The sequence below is a fragment of the Triticum urartu genome, chromosome 3A (genome assembly GCF_056163025.1).
Source record: "Triticum urartu cultivar PI428250 chromosome 3A, HENAU_Tu73, whole genome shotgun sequence".
Taxonomy (NCBI): Eukaryota; Viridiplantae; Streptophyta; class Magnoliopsida; order Poales; family Poaceae; genus Triticum; species Triticum urartu.
The window spans coordinates 253,411,666-253,430,452 of NC_141875.1; the positions used below are offsets into that span (position 1 = coordinate 253,411,666).

General features: G+C 53.0%; 1 protein-coding gene across 1 annotated transcript; it reads right to left on the reverse strand.

Annotated features, from left to right (window-relative positions):
• Positions 1–7,210: 7,210 nt before the first annotated feature.
• On the reverse strand, positions 7,211–13,128 carry LOC147979372 (uncharacterized). Its single transcript, XM_087515172.1, has 3 exons — positions 12,172–13,128; positions 7,491–8,129; positions 7,211–7,219 (listed from the first exon to the last, which is right to left on the reverse strand). The coding sequence occupies exons 1-3, from the start codon at positions 13,126–13,128 to the stop codon at positions 7,211–7,213; spliced, it is 1,605 nt and encodes a 534-aa protein (XP_087371298.1).
• Positions 13,129–18,787: the final 5,659 nt, after the last annotated feature.

The following is an 18,787-nucleotide window of genomic DNA, read 5'->3' on the forward strand; positions in this document are numbered from 1 at the left end:
TGGTTCTGGGAGGTGGAACTGACGATGTTGCTGAGCTGAGAGATGACCAGCGCGGCACTGGCGCATGGCTGAAGGACGTACGGACTGTCGCTTCGCCATCTGCCACTTCCTCCTGAAGTAGTGCCAAAGAGCAGGCGGTGTACAAATCCGGTGGTCTCTGAATGAGCACCACGGCTCGGATGTCCGGCCTCAGTCCCTCCATGAATCGTGTAAGGAAAAAATAAGGATGTGTCAGTTCCGAATAAGAAATCATATGATTGATCAATGTCTCGAATCGCTCAATGAAATCGGCAACAGAATTAATCTGACGGATAGCGTAAAACTGCCTGATAAGAAACTGGTGTTTATCACGCCCAAATCGTGTACATAGCAACGCTGTGAAAGATTCCCAAGCGAGGCCCGAGATTTTGCGCTGCACTGACTGCAACCAGATTGCAGCAGGGCCGGAGAAATTTAAAATGGCCATCGAAACCCAGTAAGATTCCTGGACAGTGAACATTTGGAAGTACTGCTCAGCGAGCATTTTCCAGAGTTGGGGATTTTCACCAGCAAAGACAGGAAACGCTATCGGTGGTGGTGATTGACCCAGAGCAGTAAGGACTTGCGATGACAAGGGAGGTGAGATCTGAGACGGAATCATGGCCATACCCGTGACCGGGGGCGTCGCCGGTGACTCAGAGGCCACCAACGAAGGATCCCCGGTGTGCAGTGACGCGCCGCAGCCTGGTTGCCCTTGGATCTCGCATGCAACCACAGGAGGGGTCTGCGGCGGTGGTCCATTGGCTGGCGGCGTGGAGGACGACGCAGCTTGAAGAGCCGCGACCGAGAGTTTGAGCTGCGTGAATCGCGCCTCCAGCTCCGGCTTCCAGGTGACGAGGGCGTCGATGCGTGCTGTTTGTGTCGTCAAGGCTTGGAGAATCGCGGTGGTGTCGCCGTCTTGCTTCTTGGTGCGAGCGGCGGCCTCTTCGCGCATCTTGTCGGCGCGAGCAGCAGCCTCGTCACTCATCTTGTCGAGGTAGGCCTTCAGTGCGGGATCCATGGCGGCGATGAGATGGTCGCGCGCTTGCTTCTGGCGGCAAGTTTCCAGGGTGGCGATCGATCGGCGGCGGCGGCGAAGGGTGGTGGGTGGCTAGCTGATACCACGATGTTAGGTACCCAATCTCGAATTGCTATTCCTCACACAAGGTTGCTTACAGATACACTCTACCTTACAAAAGGGGAAGGAAGAAGAAAGTAAAAGGAAGAGCTGTGCCGAGCCGTGCCGTTTGCCTGATCCTTCTGGATACCATTCCTCTCCAGCTCTCTCCCTTAAGTATTGCTGACCCACTCTGGGCCCACGAACCTCCTGTTGGCGTGCTTGATCCGAGCTGGCTTGGAGGTGAAGCGGCCCTCGCCCTGGTTGGTCCACTTGGCTTCCTTAGGTGCTGATGTAGCAGGAGCTGTTGCTATGGCAGCATCGCTACTGGTTGCAGGTAAGCTGCTGACACCCCGGTGCCCTAGACCACATCTTCCCTCTATTCCACCCCTCTCTTCCTCCTCGCTCCGTCTAGGTGAGCTGCGCCAAACCCGCCGTCACCGCGCCATGGCCGAGGAGAGCTCGAGCTCCTCCCCAGCTTGATCGACATTGTAGCCTCCTTCTTCAACCACGGGAGCATCGCAAGCGTCTTCCTCTTCGTCCACGATGTCGCCCGCGTCCACGAGTCCCGGAGCTCCTTCGACGACGTTCCCTCGTCGTCTTCGTACGCCTACTTCACGGACGTGCCGTTCGCGCCTTCTGTCATTGTCTCCGTCACTTCCCCAACCCAGTTGCCGATGCCTTCAGCCCCACGGTGATGACCTCCCACCTCCTCTATCTCTCTCCTGCACTGAGTTTGCATCATCATAGGCCGCGGATTCGAGAGCTCCGTTTCGTCCACCATGGTCGACCTCGGAAGCGAGCCCAAAGTTCCAGCCGTGGGTGCAATCCAGCTTCTTTTGCTCGCAGGCCACGCACGCGACCGCGTCACCCAGCTCGTGCGCACGCCCGTCCTTGCCTCGTGTCGCCATAGTCGCTGCCTGTGCTCACCGCGGATGCCATGGCCCCGAGTAGAGCCAAGCTCGTGCTCGAGGACCCCAGCTCCCTGTTGCCCGCGCTCCCTTGCCATCCCCGCACGCTCGCCGCAGCCTCTCTAGCCCTGCCATCGCCGCGGCTGGCCTCACAGGCATCGTCGTCGTCTTCTCTGTCTAAACAGAGGAGCTCGACCCTGGCTCATCTCTTAAGGAGATGAGCCCCTCTCCTATCAGCCGCCTTGCCGTAGCCCAGCGGTTAACCTCTCGCGCCCGCACCGGGCAGACCCGGGTTTGAATCCCTGCGGGCACCTTAAACGCCCCTTCTATTGGAGTCATTTGTTATGTCAGTCATTTTTTATTTCACTGACAAGCCGATCCCACCTGTCAGCTTCCACCCCCCTCTTATTCTTTTCTTTATTTTAATTCCCAGCGGAAATTCCATTTCTGTACATGGTATCTTTCCAAATCAGGCAAGTCCAAATTTGGACATTTCCCTTTGTGGAACTATGCAATTTCTGTCTCTATCCATATTAGGCAGTAGTTGTTTTGCTCAATTGTGGAACGCCCCTTCTATTGGAGTCATTTGTTATGTCAGTCATTTGTTATGTCACTGACAAGCCGATCCCACCTATCAGCTTCCACCCCCTCTTATTCTTTTCTTTATTTTAATTCCCAGCGGAAATTCCGTTTCCGTACAAGGTATCTTTCCAAATCAGGCAAGTCCAAATCTGGACATTTCCCTTTGTGGAACTATGCCATTTCTGTCTCTATCCATATTAGGCAGTAGTTGTTTAGCTCAATTGTGGGGGGTTTCTAAGGCAACCTAGACATATTATATATGTTTTTGGGGTAGAAAAATCCCACCAATCCAGTGGTGGCATCCATTTCTGCGTATGAGCAAGTTTGAACACATGTCATTTTACATCATGATGCTATTTGTCATATTTGTGTGATTTAATTCAAATATGCTATGAGGTTGTTTGGCACATGTATAGGTTCATTTTCATGCCTACTCCATGATAAAATTTATTCCATGTCATTTAGTGCACTGTGGTGAGTGCCACAAGCTTGCAAAGTTGCTATCATTATCAGTTTCTGCCATGTAAGATTTTCCACCCAGTCTGAAATCTGTTTTATAACAATTGCCATGTTTGCATGGGTGCTTGTCGGAGTAAGTGACCACGGGTAGCCTAGCCGGCTCCCCCTGGCCTTTCTGAAAAAATTACGAGCCGATCCGGCTCTCAAGAATCCAAGACATGGGGCCGCCTTCCCATGGCCGGCTGTCTCCCAGGCCGGCTATTGGAAGGCGGCCCGACTTCAGCCCTCATGAAGAAAGCCGCGGGAGGGCCGGCTCCGAGGAGCCGGCTGCGAGAAGGCTGACTCCAAGGAGCCGGCTCCCTTAAAGCGGTCAAGACCGTACCCTCGAAGTCTGCATCCACATAACGGCGATGTGACGGGGCGTGGCTACAGAGAAGCCTGCCATCCCCGAATCCCGGAGCGCGCCTGGCACAGTGCGCCGTATGGGTGGCCATGACCCGTCCGGCGCAGCACTGTTGCCACGTTGACCCTGATGTCATCCACGACGGGCTACTAGTACAACCCATGGGCGGTGGGCCCCTTCGGGCAGAGAGACACCCGAAGGCGGCCTGGCCTCCCCCAGTTGGCCCAAGACAGAGCCGGCTCTCTCTAGCCGGCTTGCCACCCCCTCGAAGGAGACGCCCCATTAAGGAGACAAGACGCGGTGAGGCTACAGTGGTCACCCGCCGGACGGCAGCACTGTAGCCATTCTTACCTCGGCGAAGCCCTCGTCACCAAGATTGAGCAACAGTAACCAGCCACCGACAAGGCCCTGGACAGTGCGGCCTGCCTGTCGACCAAGGAGCCGGTAGCTGGCGGGACCCACCAGCCGGCGGGCCCCAGCAGCCGGCGCAGAAGTCGGAGAGCGAAGAAACAGATGGCTGGGCCCCACGCCCAGCCGGATTACCATTGTACCCCCGGGGGGTAGGCCTATATAAACCCCCCGGGACACCCATGCAAAGGATGGATCCCTGCTAGTTTCTGACACCACGTAGGGAGGAGAAGAGAGCAAGCAGAGCCCTTCTTCCTCCTCTCGCCAAACAGCTTAAGGAGAATCGTGTAGCTACTTGTTCATCTAGTGATCATGCGGAGACCCCGCAGAGCAGCAGTAGGGGTGTTATCTCCGCGTAGAGCCCCGAAGCTGGGTAAGATTCGCCGGCGTGCATGTCTTCGCCTCATCCCGTTTCCAGGCACCGGCGATGTTTTACTGGCTCCCACAATGATAAGCCACCTGTTGGCATATGTCGCACCTACCACCCGACATTTGGCGCCCACCGTGGGGCCAGGTGCACCGTCGTCCGGAGACCTGTTCTGGACGGGAACCCTCTTCCTCCCCCGCGAGCGTAGCCAGCCCGGCACGCCCGATGGCGCTTGCCACGACGCGCTGCAAGGCGTCACCAACGCCTGCGCGGCGAGCAGCCTCGCTGGTCTCCTCGACAAGACCCTCATCTCCGACGAGCTCGCCTCCGACGCGGGCACCGACCACCTCGTCAACCTCCTCGGCCGGCTCCATGTCTCCGGCGAGCCTGCTGTGGACTTGGAGTCGGTTGGCTCCACCGATCCGATGCCTGTCGACTCCGACACGGCCTCATTCGACACCATCCCCACCAACGTCACGATCTACAACGACCCGCTTCCCCGTGCCGATGGCTGCGACGCTGTCACCACCGAGGTGATGGTCATCAGCCACGACGGCGCTGCTGACGAGAGTGCCCACGACGCCCCGCACACGGCGGTCCATGACTTGTCCATCCCCCTCCTGGCCGACGCCGACGCTGAAGCACTGGAGGCTCGACGCCTCGCCCTCCTCGTGGAGGGCCGGAAGTTGGTTTCCATGAGACGCCTCGCTTGTGACGCCCCCGATTTAATCGTACACTAATCATACACGCAAACGTGTACGATTAAGATCAGGGACTCACGGGAAGATATCACAACACAACTCTACAAATAAAATAAGTCATACAAGCATCATATTACAAGCCAGGGGCCTCGAGGGCTCGAATACAAGAGCTTGATCATAGACGAGTCAGCGGAAGCAACAATATCTGAGTACAGACATAAGTTAAACAAGTTTTCCTTAAGAAGGCTAGCACAAACTGGGATACAGATCGAAAGAGGCGCAGGCCTCCTGCCCAGGATTCTCCTAACTACTCTTGGTCGTCGTCAGCGGGCATCACGTAGTAGTAGGCACCTCCGGTGTAGTAGGAGTCGTCGTCGAAGGTGGCGTCTGGCTCCTGGGCTCCAACATCTGGTTGCGACAACCAGGTAGAAGGGATAGGGGGAAAAGAGGGAGAAAGCAACCGTGAGTACTCATCCAAAGTACTCGCAAGCAAGGAGCTATACTACATATGTATGCATTGGTATCAAATGGAATAAGGGTATCATAGGTGGACTGAACTGCAGAAAGCCGGAATAAGGGGGGGATAGCTAGTCCTTTCGAAGACTACGCTTCTGGCAGCCTCCGTCTTGCAGCATGTAGAAGAGAGTAGACTGAAGTCCTCCAAGTAGCATCGCATAGCATAATCCTAACCGATGATCCTCCCCTCGTCGCCCTGTGAGAGAGCGATCACCGGTTGTATCTGGCACTTGGAAGGGTGTGTTTTATTAAGTATCCGGTTCTAATTGTCATAAGGTCAAGGTACAACTCCAAGTCGTCCTGTTACCGAAGATCACGGCTATTCGAATAGATTAACTTCCCTGCAGGGGTGCACCACATACCCCAACACGCTCGATCCCATTTGGCCGGACACACTTTCCTGGGTCATGCCCAGCCTCGGAAGATCAACACGTCGCAGCCCCACCTAGGCACAACAGAGAGGTCAGCACGCCGGTCTAAACCTAAGCGCACAGGGGTCTGGGCCCATCGCCCTTAGCACACCAGCACGTTGCGAACGCGGCCGGAAGCAGAACTAGCCTCCTTAATACAAGAGCAGGCTTACGTTCCAATCCGGCGCGCGCCACTCAGTCGCTGACGTCACGAAGGCTTCGGCTGATACCACGACGCCGGGATACCCATAACTACTCCCGCGTAGATGGTTAGTGCGTATAGACCAAATGGCCAAACTCAGATCAAATACCCAGATCTCGTTAAGCGTGTTAAGTATCCGCGAACGCCGACCAGGGCCAGGCCCACCTCTCTCCTAGGTGGTCGGAACCTGCCCTGTCGCTCCGCCTCAAAGATCCACTCGCGGGTGCTCCTACGAGCCGACCCGTCTTTAATCACCACATGTATCAAGTATAAAGTACGTAGTATAAACCCGCGATCACCTCCCGAGTGATCACGGCCCGATAGTATAGCACAGCAGACGGACAAGAATGTAGGGCCACAGATGGAAATACTAGCATCCTATACTAAGCAAGTAGGATTGCAGGTAAAGGTATCAACAGTAGTAGCAAGGACAGGCTATGCATCAGGATAGGAATAACGAAAACAGTAACATGCTACACTACTCTAATGCAAGCAGTATAGAGGAGAGTAGGCGATATCTGGTGATCAAGGGGGGGCTTGCCTGGTTGCTCTGGCAAGAGAGAGGGATCGTCAACTCCGTAGTCGTACTGGGTAGCAGCGGCGTCGGTCTCGGTGTCTATCGAGAGAAGAGGGGGGAGAAACAATAAATATATAAGCAAGCATATGCATAGTGATGCATGACATGACAAGTAACGACGTTAGAGGTGCCCTAACGCGGTATTAGGTGATACCGGTGAAGGGGGATAACATCCGGGAAAGTATCCCCGGTGTTTCGCGTTTTCGGACAGATGAACCGGAGGTGAAATGTTGCAGGTTCACTATGCTAGGGACGCGTGGCGGGCGAACGGGCTGCGTATCCGAATTCTACTCGTCGTTCTGAGCAACTTTCATGTACAAAGTTTTTCCATCTGGGCTACGGTTTATTTTATATTGATTTTCTAAAGTTTAAATCATTTTTAGAATTTATTTAATTAATTTAATTCAACATTATCCAAACAGTGTTTGCTGACGTCATCATGATGTCATCATGACATCAGCAGTCAACAGAGGTGTTGACTGGGTCGCTGACGTGTGGGTCCCACTGGTCATTGACTGATTAGGCTAATCAGGGGTTAATTAAGTTAACTAGTAATTAGATTAATCTAATCAGGATTAATTAATTTAATTAATTAATTAATTAATTATCATTTTAATCAATTTTAATTATTATTTATTAATTCCTTTTTTTAAAATTAATTTAATTAGTATTATTATTAATATTATTATTTTGTTTTCGTTCACAGGGGGTGGGCCCCGTTTGTCTGTGGCACAGAGGCCATACAGGGCGCGGGCGACGGTTAACGGGCGCGCCCGGTTCGGGCGCATGCCCAGGGGCATGCGGGCGTGGGCGGCGGACCTGGCAGGTCGCCAGGCCGGCGTGGGCGAGGCCAGCACGGGCCGGCCGGTGAGCGAGCGGCGGCGAGCACGGCCCCGTCTGGGCGGGCGCGCATGAGCGCGCGGCAGGGCTGCAGCAGGGGGGGCACGAGGCGCGGTGCAGGCGGCGCAAGGCGCGGCGCCAAGGGCGGGCGAGCGGCGCGGAACAGCGTGCAGCGAGCGGCAGAGTAGAGGCCGTGGGCGAGAGGCGGGGCTCACGGCGACGGGCGCGGCAGACGCGAGCCCGTCCGGAGCTCGGGCGCGGGGCGTACGGGGAAAGGGGGGGCGCGCGGCGCGAGTGCCCGCGGGGTGCGGCCAAGGAGGCGGGGCCAAGCACCGGCGAGAGGGGACGGGGTGCAGGAGGACCGGGGTCCTCACCGGGGTGCGTAGGGAACGGGCAGCGTGCTCGATGGAGGTCGGGGAGGACCGTGGTGGAGGGGGACGGGGACGGCGTCGACGGGGAGGAGACGAGGCCGAGGCGGCGGCGTGCGTCGACGGCGTTGGCGACGAGGAGACGAGGACGACGGGGCGGCACCGTGGCGCTGGGGAGACGGTTAGGCGACGGAGAGGAGGGGCGAGGAGTACAGGGCGGTGACGGGAGTTTGCCGGCGCCGGGGCCGAGCTGCGGGGATCGATCCCGATCCAGATCGAATCGGGAGAGGGGGAGTGGGAGCGAGTGGGGGGTGAGTGGGGCGTTAGGGTTTCGGTCGGGGTGGGTGGGGTGGCCTATAGGCCACGGGGTGAAGGGGCCGCGTGGGCCGGCCTGGTGGGCGGCCTGGTCGGCCAGCTGGGCTGTTTGGCCCGGGAGGGGGGGCTCTTTCTTTTTATTAGTTTTCTGTTTTTTTGTTTTTTTCCTTTTTATTTATTTAATACTTTATAGTTTTACAAAAATAAAACCCACACCCTAAATGGAGTTACAATTCCAACTACTGTCTTAAAAAGTTTTTCCCCTGAACAAAATAGTTTAATATTTTATAAAATTCAAAAGGCATTTATTTAATTGTTTTAGCTACTGTTTTACTCATTTTAGTTTACTTAAACATTTTATAAAAGCGTGGTTTCTCCACCATAATTACCTATGCATTATTTGGCACAACCAGAACATTTTAGTTTTATTATTTGAAAACTTCTATTGTTTGCCTAATTTTGAATTTGAATTTGAATCGGTTTCGAACTAACTGGAGATTAGCAACTATAAACGAGGTCACGTGGCATCATTAGCGGAGGATCACTGTAGCTTAATTACCCGGGCGTCACAATTCTCTTCTACTACAAGAAATCTCGTCCCGAGATTTAGGAGGTAGAAGGAAACAGTGCAGGGTATTCATCGCGAAGACGATCCTCGCGTTCCCAGGTGGCTTTGTCTTCAGAGTGATTCGACCACTGGATCTTGAGGAACTTGATCGCCTTCTGACGGGTGCAGCGTTCAGCTTGGTCGAGAATGCGGACCGGATGCTCTTTATAGGAGAGGTCCTGTTGCAATTCGAGCACTTCATGGTCCACTGCTCGGATTGGGTCCTTGAAGCAGCGTCGAAGTTGCGACACGTGGAACACATCGTGAACCTGAGAAAGGTTTGACAGAAGCTCCAGTTGATATGCCACTTTTCCACGCCTTTCGAGAATAGTGAAAGGACCAATATAGCGGGGAGCTAACTTTCCTTTGATCCCGAAGCGGTGTGCACCCTTCATTGGTGTAACTCGAAGATAAGCCTTTTCGCCAGGTTGATAGACCATGTCTTGGTGATGACGGTCATACTGACTTTTCTGACGTGACTGAGCAGTCTTGAGATTCTCGCGAATAATGCGAACTTGTTCTTCGGCCTGTTGGATAATATCCGGACCGAAGAGTGGACGCTCCCCAGTTTCTGACCAGTTCAGAGGGGTTTGACACTTTCGTCCATATAGCACTTTGAAGGGGGACATCTTCAGACTAGCTTGATAGCTATTATTATAAGAGAACTTGGCATATGGAAGAGATTCCTCCCATTTCTTGCCGAATGATATTACACAAGCTCGAAGCATGTCTTCGAGAACTTGGTTGACACGTTCAACCTGTCCTTGCAACTGAGGATGAAATGCAGTACTGAACGACAGATGAGTTCCCATAGCTTCTTGGAAACTCGCCCAAAACCTTGAAGTGAATAAACTGCCATGGTCTGAACTGATAACCAGTGGGATACCGTGAAGTGAAACAATTCTGGCCATGTAGAGAGTAGCAAGCTGACTAGCAGTGATTGTCTCTTTGACCGCCAGAAAATGGGCAACTTTGGAAAGCCGGTCAATGACGACAAGAATAGCATCATTACCTTTCTGCGATTTGGGAAATCTAGTGACGAAGTCCATTTCAACATGGTCCCATTTCCATTCAGGAATAGAGATAGGTTGCAGAGTTCCGGCAGGCCTTTGATGCTCTGCTTTGATTCGGCGACAAACGTCACACTCAGCAACATAACGAGCAATGTCCTGCTTCATATTAGACCACCAGAATCTTTGACGAATATCCTGGTACATCTTTGTACTACCAGGATGGATGGACAGAGGCGAATCATGAGCTTCTTGCATAACCCTTTTAGTCTTATCCAGGTTTTTCTTCGAACATGGTACCACTAGGCGGCCTTTGAAATACAAGGCGCCATCGTCAGCAACAGTGAAGAATGAGGGCTTTCTTTTTTTGAGGTCGCGCTTAATCTTGAGGACTTCATCGTCACATTTCTGTATCCATTTGATGGTGTCCACAAGATCTGGTTTTGCAACCAGGGTATTGAGAGAACCCTTGGAAACAACATGGAGGTTCCGTTTGGGGAAACCTTCAGAAGGGGGAGCGAGTGATCCCGGAGGAACAATATGGAGGTTCAGCCTTCTAAATTCTTCGGCAAGCGAGGGCTGAACTTTGTGGACTTGGAAGTGGTTGCAGTAAGACTTGCGGCTCAAGGCATCAGCCATTACATTAGCCTTGCCGGGGGTATAGGATATACCCACGTCAAAGTCTGCAATAGTCTCCATCCATCTCTGCTGACGGAGGTTCAGATCTGGCTGAGTAAACAGATACTTCAGACTTTGATGGTCAGTGAAGATCTCGCAACGATTACCGAGAAGGTAATGTCGCCACTGCTTCAGTGCATGAGTGACAGCAGCAAGCTCGAGGTCGTGAACTGGGTAGTTTTCTTCGTGAGGGCGCAGTTGATGAGAGGCATAAGCAATCACTCTGCGCTCCTGCATTAGGACACAGCCTAATCCTTGACGGGAAGCGTCGCAGTAAATAACGAAGTCCTTCTTAGTATCAGGTGGAGCAAGTACGGGGGCAGAAGTCAACTTGTCTTTGAGCGCCTTGAAACTTTCCTGACACTTGTCTGTCCAGTCAAACTTGACACCCTTATGCAACAGATTAGTCAGAGGCCTGGCAATCTTGGAGAAGTTCTCGACGAATCGACGGCAGTAGCTGGCGAGGCCGAGAAAACTTCGGACTTGCTTCACATTCTTCGGAGGAGTCCAATCGAGAATAGCCTGAACTCGTTCAGGGTTGACGGCAATACCATCCTTGGAGATGACATGCCCAAGATAGGTTACTTCGGGGAGCCAGAATTCACACTTGGAATACTTAGCATACAGTTGATGTTCTCGAAGCTTCTCCGGCACAAGACGCAAATGTCCAGCATGTTCTTCCTCGTTCTTGGAAAATACAAGGATATCGTCCAGATAAACCACGACGAACTTGTCGAGGTAATCCATGAATATATAATTCATCAGACGAGAGAAGGTGGCGGGAGCGTTCGTTAAGCCGAATGACATGACGGTGTACTCGTATGACCCATACCGAGTCACGAAGGCGGTTTTTGGGATGTCCTCCTCACGAACACGGATCTGGTGGTAACCCAACCTCAAGTCAAGTTTGGAGAACACTGATGAACCAGCCAGTTGATCATAGGAAGAGGATATTTATTCTGAATGGTAGCTTGGTTTATAGGACGGTAGTCTTGGACTAATCGGTTTGTCCCATCCTTTTTCTTAACAAAGAGAGAAGGTGCTCCCCAAGGAGAGCAACTTGGACGAATGAAACCTCTGACAAGAGATTTGTCGATTTCCTCCTTAAGCTCAATGAGTTCATGCGGCGGCATCTTGTAGGGTCGTTTAGCTATAGGGGTAGTGCCGGGTTTCAAGTCGATGATGAATTCGACAGCTCTAGCAGGAGGAATCCCTGGAAGTTCTTCTGGGAAGACGTCTTGGAATTCACGAACGACGGGAATGTTTTCAATGCCCTCGAGTGGTGCAGCGTTCAACGCATTCAAGGCATAAAGACGTGCCTCGGCGTTCTGAACTAGATGAGCTTGGTAAGCAATTATTTCGTCAGAAGGGTGTAGCAGATGGACGACCTTAGTGGCGCAAACTATAGAAGCAGTATGTGCTTTCAACCAATCCTTTCCCAGAATGAGGTCGATGCTACAGGACTTTAGTACGATGGGGGAGGCAAGGAATTCCAGTCCTTCAATCTCAACGGGAACGTTGTGACTAACCATAGAGGTTTGACACTGGCCCGCAGGGGTGTGTACCACAATCGCAGTGTTCATCTCTTCATATTTAATGCCATGCATGAATGCAAACTCAGCTGATATGAATGAATGTGATGCTCCTGTATCAAATAAAACAGATGCTGGTACTGAATTTACGAGGAGTGTACCCATCACGGTAGCAGGCTGGTCTAGAACTTCATTGAGATCAACATGGTTGGCATGAACACGACCATAAGACTTGGCACTGTTGTTGCGAGGCTGGTTGCTTCCACGGCCAGTTGCTGGGAGGGCCAGTTGATTCTGGTTCTGATTGCAATCCCTAGCATGGTGACCTGGTTGTCCACACTTGTAGCAGAGACCATTATTGGGAGTGGGAACAGGAGCTTGTGGTGGTGGAGCTGGAAGTCTTGTCTGCCTAGTTGGAGGAGCAGGCAGACGAGGTGCAGCATAGGTCTGCCTTTGGGCAGGTGCATTTGGCTGGTACATACTATTGGGAATCCATATCTTACGCTTCTGTGAAGGCGGGCCCGAAGATGAGCCCATGTCACGGTTGCGCCTGTGAGAGCTCTGGTATTCTTGCAGACCAGTTTCGACATTGATGGCCTTGTTCACCAGGGTGGCGAAATCAGCAAAGTCATGCACTAGAAGTGCGAGCTTGATGTCAGCTTGAAGGCCATCACGGAACCTCTCCTGTCTGCGTGTATTAGTTGCAATGTCTTCTTCAGCATAGCGGGACAAGTCAAGAAACTCCCGCTGATAAGCTTCAACAGTCTTGCTGCCTTGGGTGAGGTTGCGGAATTCACGCTTCTTCCGGTCCATGACTCCTTGAGGAATGAAGCGAGCACGGAAGGCAGCTTGGAAGTCTGGCCAGGTGATGATTGTTCCAGCTGGCAGAGTACGCCTGTGGCTGTCCCACCATTGAGCCGCGGGTCCTTTCAGGAAGAAGGAAGCAAAGGTGACATAGCTGGCAGGGGCTACATCAGCAGACTCCATCTCATAGGTGATGTCACGGAGCCAGTCGTCAGCATCCAGAGGCTGAGTTGAGCTGCGGTACATGGTTGGGTTGAGGCGCATGAAATCTTGCAGAGTCACTTGGGTTGGCTGCTGGTTCATATTGGGGCGAGGAAACTGAGCCATAATATTCTCCATGAACTGACGATTCAGCTCAAACTGTTGCATCATCCCAGCCATGTACTCAGGCGGTGGTGGGGCGTTGCCACCACGACCACGACCACCTGGTCTAACCCTCCTGCTAATATTTAACAGGGGTAGTTCAGCATTGAGGAATTGCAAAAAACAAGAATCATTCATGATGAAACATGCACAACGAACGTAGCACGATAGATACTACATAGTAGTCGGCATATCTTACAAAAGAGATCAGCATAGAGTTCGTTACACGGAGTTCGGTACATAGGCTAAGACATCATAGGCGGCACACAGGCTCGCGGCGGATGCAGCTAACACTAATAAGCAAGTCTACGTCAGTCCCATGCGGTACTGCGGAGGTAGGTGTAGCCCGACAGCTGGTAGTGACGCGAAGGGAAGACCTCCACACGAGTAGCCTGGGGTCCGCGGATACTCTGGTGCGGAACCCGATGCGCAGGTGGCAGGAGAGGGCCCAATGCAGGAGAGTAGCCTCCCACATCTGGCCAGCCGACGCCCTGGGGCATCACGGTCCGGGCAGGGTAGATCGCAGAACGCGACAGATCACCAGAGCGGACAGAGGGGTGCAACAGCGTCAGAGCACGATACAGGTGCTGACGGGTGGTGTACAACTCGTGGCGAAGAGCTCGGTTAGCTCTATCCAGCCCATCAGCATGCAGAACTAGGTTCTGATGATAGAAGGGCTCTCGGGTGACAGTGGAGTAGGCAGCGGTGTAGTATCCCTCCGCACCAACATCGGATGCGACAGCAATGTGCCTGAAGGGGAGGTATCCAACTCCTGATACTCTCCACGAAGACGTGTCAGAGCAGCATAAGCAGCATCGTGGACCGCCATATCGATAGTCACTCCAACTCCATGAGCAGTGTGCAACACGGTAGTGGAGTCATACTCTCGAGAGTAGAGGTGGACGATGGCCCGGTACTGCTCCTGGTTGAAGTCCTGATACTCCTCATAGACGGTGTACTCAGGGTGCCAGCGATAACCCAGATAGGTCATCATCTCAACTAACACAGCAGGTGATCCTGAGGCACCAATGGCCGTCGTGTGGCGCACGACCTGCCTCGGGGTTTCCATCTGAAAACAAAGATGTTTTCACAGGAGTCAAATGACAATGTGGATAATGTTCAAGTACTACTCTAAAGAATAACTAGGGCTTATCCAAATTTGGGGTGAACGTGGTCATGGGATCCTAGTGTTAGAGTTAGTAAAATCGTTTAACCCGAGTAGGAGAGAGTTCGGAGTCCCAGAGTAAGGATCGAGGAGTAAAAGATCCTAATACGACCCAGATGGCGACGTGGGCCCGTAAGACACACAACCAAGTTAGTAAAAGTTTTTGCAATGTCTAGACTCGACTTCGGCCAAGGAGTGTGGAAGGGGGGTTCCTACAGGCAGTCGGCTCTGATACCAACTTGTGACGCCCCCGATTTAATCATACACTAATCATACACGCAAACGTGTACGATTAAGATCAGGGACTCACGGGAAGATATCACAACACAACTCTACAAATAAAATAAGTCATACAAGCATCATATTACAAGCCAGGGGCCTCGAGGGCTCGAATACAAGAGCTCGATCATAGACGAGTCAGCGGAAGCAACAATATCTGAGTACAGACATAAGTTAAACAAGTTTGCCTTAAGAAGGCTAGCACAAACTGGGATACAGATCGAAAGAGGCGCAGGCCTCCTGCCCGGGATCCTCCTAACTACTCTTGGTCGTCGTCAGCGGGCATCACGTAGTAGTAGGCACCTCCGGTGTAGTAGGAGTCATCGTCGAAGGTGGCGTCTGGCTCCTGGGCTCCAACATCTGGTTGCGACAACCAGGTAGAAGGGATAGGGGGAAAAGAGGGAGAAAGCAACCGTGAGTACTCATCCAAAGTACTCGCAAGCAAGGAGCTATACTACATATGTATGGATTGGTATCATATGGAATAAGGGTATCATAGGTGGACTGAACTGCAGAAATCCGGAATAAGGGGGGGATAGCTAGTCCTTTCGAAGACTACGCTTCTGGCAGCCTCCGTCTTGCAGCATGTAGAAGAGAGTAGACTGAAGTCCTCCAAGTAGCATCGCATAGCATAATCCTAACCGATGATCCTCCCCTCGTCGCCCTGTGAGAGAGCGATCACCGGTTGTATCTGGCACTTGGAAGGGTGTGTTTTATTAAGTATCCGGTTCTAATTGTCATAAGGTCAAGGTACAACTCCAAGTCGTCCTGTTACCGAAGATCACGACTATTCGAATAGATTAACTTCCCTGCAGGGGTGCACCACATACCCCAACACGCTCGATCCCATTTGGCCGGACACACTTTCCTGGGTCATGCCCAGCCTCGGAAGATCAACACGTCGCAGCCCCACCTAGGCACAACAGAGAGGTCAGCACGCCGGTCTAAACCTAAGCGCACAGGGGTCTGGGCCCATCGCCCTTAGCACACCAGCACGTTGCGAACGCGGCCGGAAGCAGAACTAGCCTCCTTAATACAAGAGCAGGCTTATGTTCCAATCCGGCGCGCGCCACTCAGTCGCTGACGTCACGAAGGCTTCGGCTGATACCACGACGCCGGGATACCCATAACTACTCCCGCGTAGATGGTTAGTGCGTATAGACCAAATGGCCAAACTCAGATCAAATACCCAGATCTCGTTAAGCGTGTTAAGTATCCGCGAACGCCGACCAAGGCCAGGCCCACCTCTCTCCTAGGTGGTCGGAACCTGCCCTGTCGCTCCGCCTCAAAGATCCACTCGCGGGTGCTCCTACGAGCCGACCCGTCTTTAATCACCACATGTATCAAGTATAAAGTACGTAGTATAAACCCGCGATCCCTCCTGAGTGATCACGGCCCGTTAGTATAGCACAGCAGACGGACAAGAATGTAGGGCCACAGATGGAAATACTAGCATCCTATACTAAGCAAGTAGGATTGCAGGTAAAGGTATCAACAGTAGTAGCAAGGACAGGCTATGCATCAGGATAGGAATAACGAAAACAGTAACATGCTACACTACTCTAATGCAAGCAGTATAGAGGAGAGTAGGCGATATCTGGTGATCAAGGGGGGGCTTGCCTGGTTGCTCTGGCAAGAGAGAGGGATCGTCAACTCCGTAGTCGTACTGGGTAGCAGCGGCGTCGGTCTCGGTGTCTATCGAGAGAAGAGGGGGAGAAACAATAAATATATAAGCAAGCATATGCATAGTGATGCATGACATGACAAGTAACGACGTTAGAGGTGCCCTAACGCGGTATTAGGTGATACCGGTGAAGGGGGATAACATCCGGGAAAGTATCCCCGGTGTTTCGCGTTTTCGGACAGATGAACCGGAGGTGAAATGTTGCAGGTTCACTATGCTAGGGACGTGTGGCGGGCGAACGGGCTGCGTATCCGAATTCTACTCGTCGTTCTGAGCAACTTTCATGTACAAAGTTTTTCCATCTGGGCTACGGTTTATTTTATATTGATTTTCTAAAGTTTAAATCATTTTTAGAATTTATTTAATTAATTTAATTCAACATTATCCAAACAGTGTTTGCTGACGTCATCATGACGTCATCATGACATCAGCAGTCAACAGAGGTGTTGACTGGGTCGCTGACGTGTGGGTCCCACTGGTCATTGACTGATTAGGCTAATCAGGGGTTAATTAAGTTAACTAGTAATTAGATTAATCTAATCAGGATTAATTAATTTAATTAATTAATTAATTAATTATCATTTTAATCAATTTTAATTATTATTTATTAATTCCTTTTTTTAAAATTAATTTAATTAGTATTATTATTAATATTATTATTTTGTTTTCGTTCACAGGGGGTGGGCCCCGTTTGTCTGTGGCACAGAGGCCATACAGGGCGCGGGCGACGGTTAACGGGCGCGCCCGGTTCGGGCGCATGCCCAGGGGCATGCGGGCGTGGGCGGCGGACCTGGCAGGTCGCCAGGCCGGCGTGGGCGAGGCCAGCACGGGCCGGCCGGTGAGCGAGCGGCGGCGAGCACGGCCCCGTGTGGGCGGGCGCGCATGAGCGCGCGGTAGGGCTGCAGCAGGGGGGGCACGAGGCGCGGTGCAGGCGGCGCAAGGCGCGGCGCCAAGGGCGGGCGAGCGGCGCGGAACAGCGTGCAGCGAGCGGCAGAGTAGAGGCCGTGGGCGAGAGGCGGGGCTCACGGCGACGGGCGCGGCAGACGCGAGCCCGTCCGGAGCTCGGGCGCGGGGCGTACGGGGAAAGGGGGGGCGCGCGGCGCGAGCGCCCGCGGGGTGCGGCCAAGGAGGCGGGGCCAAGCACCGGCGAGAGGGGACGGGGTGCAGGAGGACCGGGGTCCTCACCGGGGTGCGTAGGGAACGGGCAGCGTGCTCGATGGAGGTCGGGGAGGACCGTGGTGGAGGGGGACGGGGACGGCGTCGACGGGGAGGAGACGAGGCCGAGGCGGCGGCGTGCGTCGACGGCGTTGGCGACGAGGAGACGAGGATGACGGGGCGGCACCGTGGCGCTGGGGAGACGGTTAGGCGACGGAGAGGAGGGGCGAGGAGTACAGGGCGGTGACGGGAGTTTGCCGGCGCCGGGGCCGAGCTGCGGGGATCGATCCCGATCCAGATCGAATCGGGAGAGGGGGAGTGGGAGCGAGTGGGGGGGCGAGTGGGGCGTTAGGGTTTCGGTCGGGGTGGGGTGGTGTGGCCTATAGGCCACGGGGTGAAGGGGCCACGTGGGCCGGCCTGGTTGGCCAGCTGGGCTGTTTGGCCCGGGAGGGGGGGCTCTTTCTTTTTATTAGTTTTCTGTTTTTTTTTGTTTTTTTTCCTTTTTATTTATTTAATACTTTATAGTTTTACAAAAATAAAACCCACACCCTAAATGGAGTTACAATTCCAACTACTGTCTTAAAAAGTTTTTCCCCTGAACAAAATAGTTTAATATTTTATAAAATTCAAAAGGCATTTATTTAATTGTTTTAGCTACTGTTTTACTCATTTTAGTTTACTTAAACATTTTATAAAAGCGTGGTTTCTCCACCATAATTACCTACGCATTATTTGGCACAACCAGAACATTTTAGTTTTATTATTTGAAAACTTCTATTGTTTGCCTAATTTTGAATTTGAATTTGAATCGGTTTCGAACTAACTGGAGATTAGCAACTATAAACGAGGTCACGTGGCATCATTAGCGGAGGATCACTGTAGCTTAATTACCCGGGCATCACATCGCTGAGGCCCACCGACGCGAGGCCGACCGCGCCGCCTTTGGCACGCCGCCCCTAGGGGGCCCAGCCGGGTCGGCGTTGTTAGACAGCGCGGCACTGTCGTTGCCGACACGTTAGGAGTCGACCGGCCAGTCGACGCCACTCCACTCGAGAACCTGCGCGCCGCCCAGGCGGCCGTAGATGAGCTAGACGGACTGGGGGCCGAAGAACTCCCCCACATGACCCGACGTATCCAGCAGCTGATCGATGCAGCCGCGCAGCGGCACGAAGCCGACGCCCGCGCGGAAAGCCCTCCCCCGCGCCGAGATCACGACACGACGTCCCGGACGCTGACTGTGGGTAGAGACCGCGCGCGGTGCGAGAAAGAGCCGGCTGCCAGCCGAAGCCTAACCCGGATCTCCATCGAGCGAGACG

Coding starts and splice junctions, on each gene's coding strand:
- LOC147979372 (XM_087515172.1), bottom strand. CDS start 13,128: ATGAACCAGCAGCCAACCCAAGTGACTCTGCAAGATTTCATGCGCCTC. Junction 8,130..12,171: donor CCGTGATGGGTACACTCCTC/GTAAATTCAGTA, acceptor CGATCCCCGCAG/CTCGGCCCCGGCGCCGGCAA.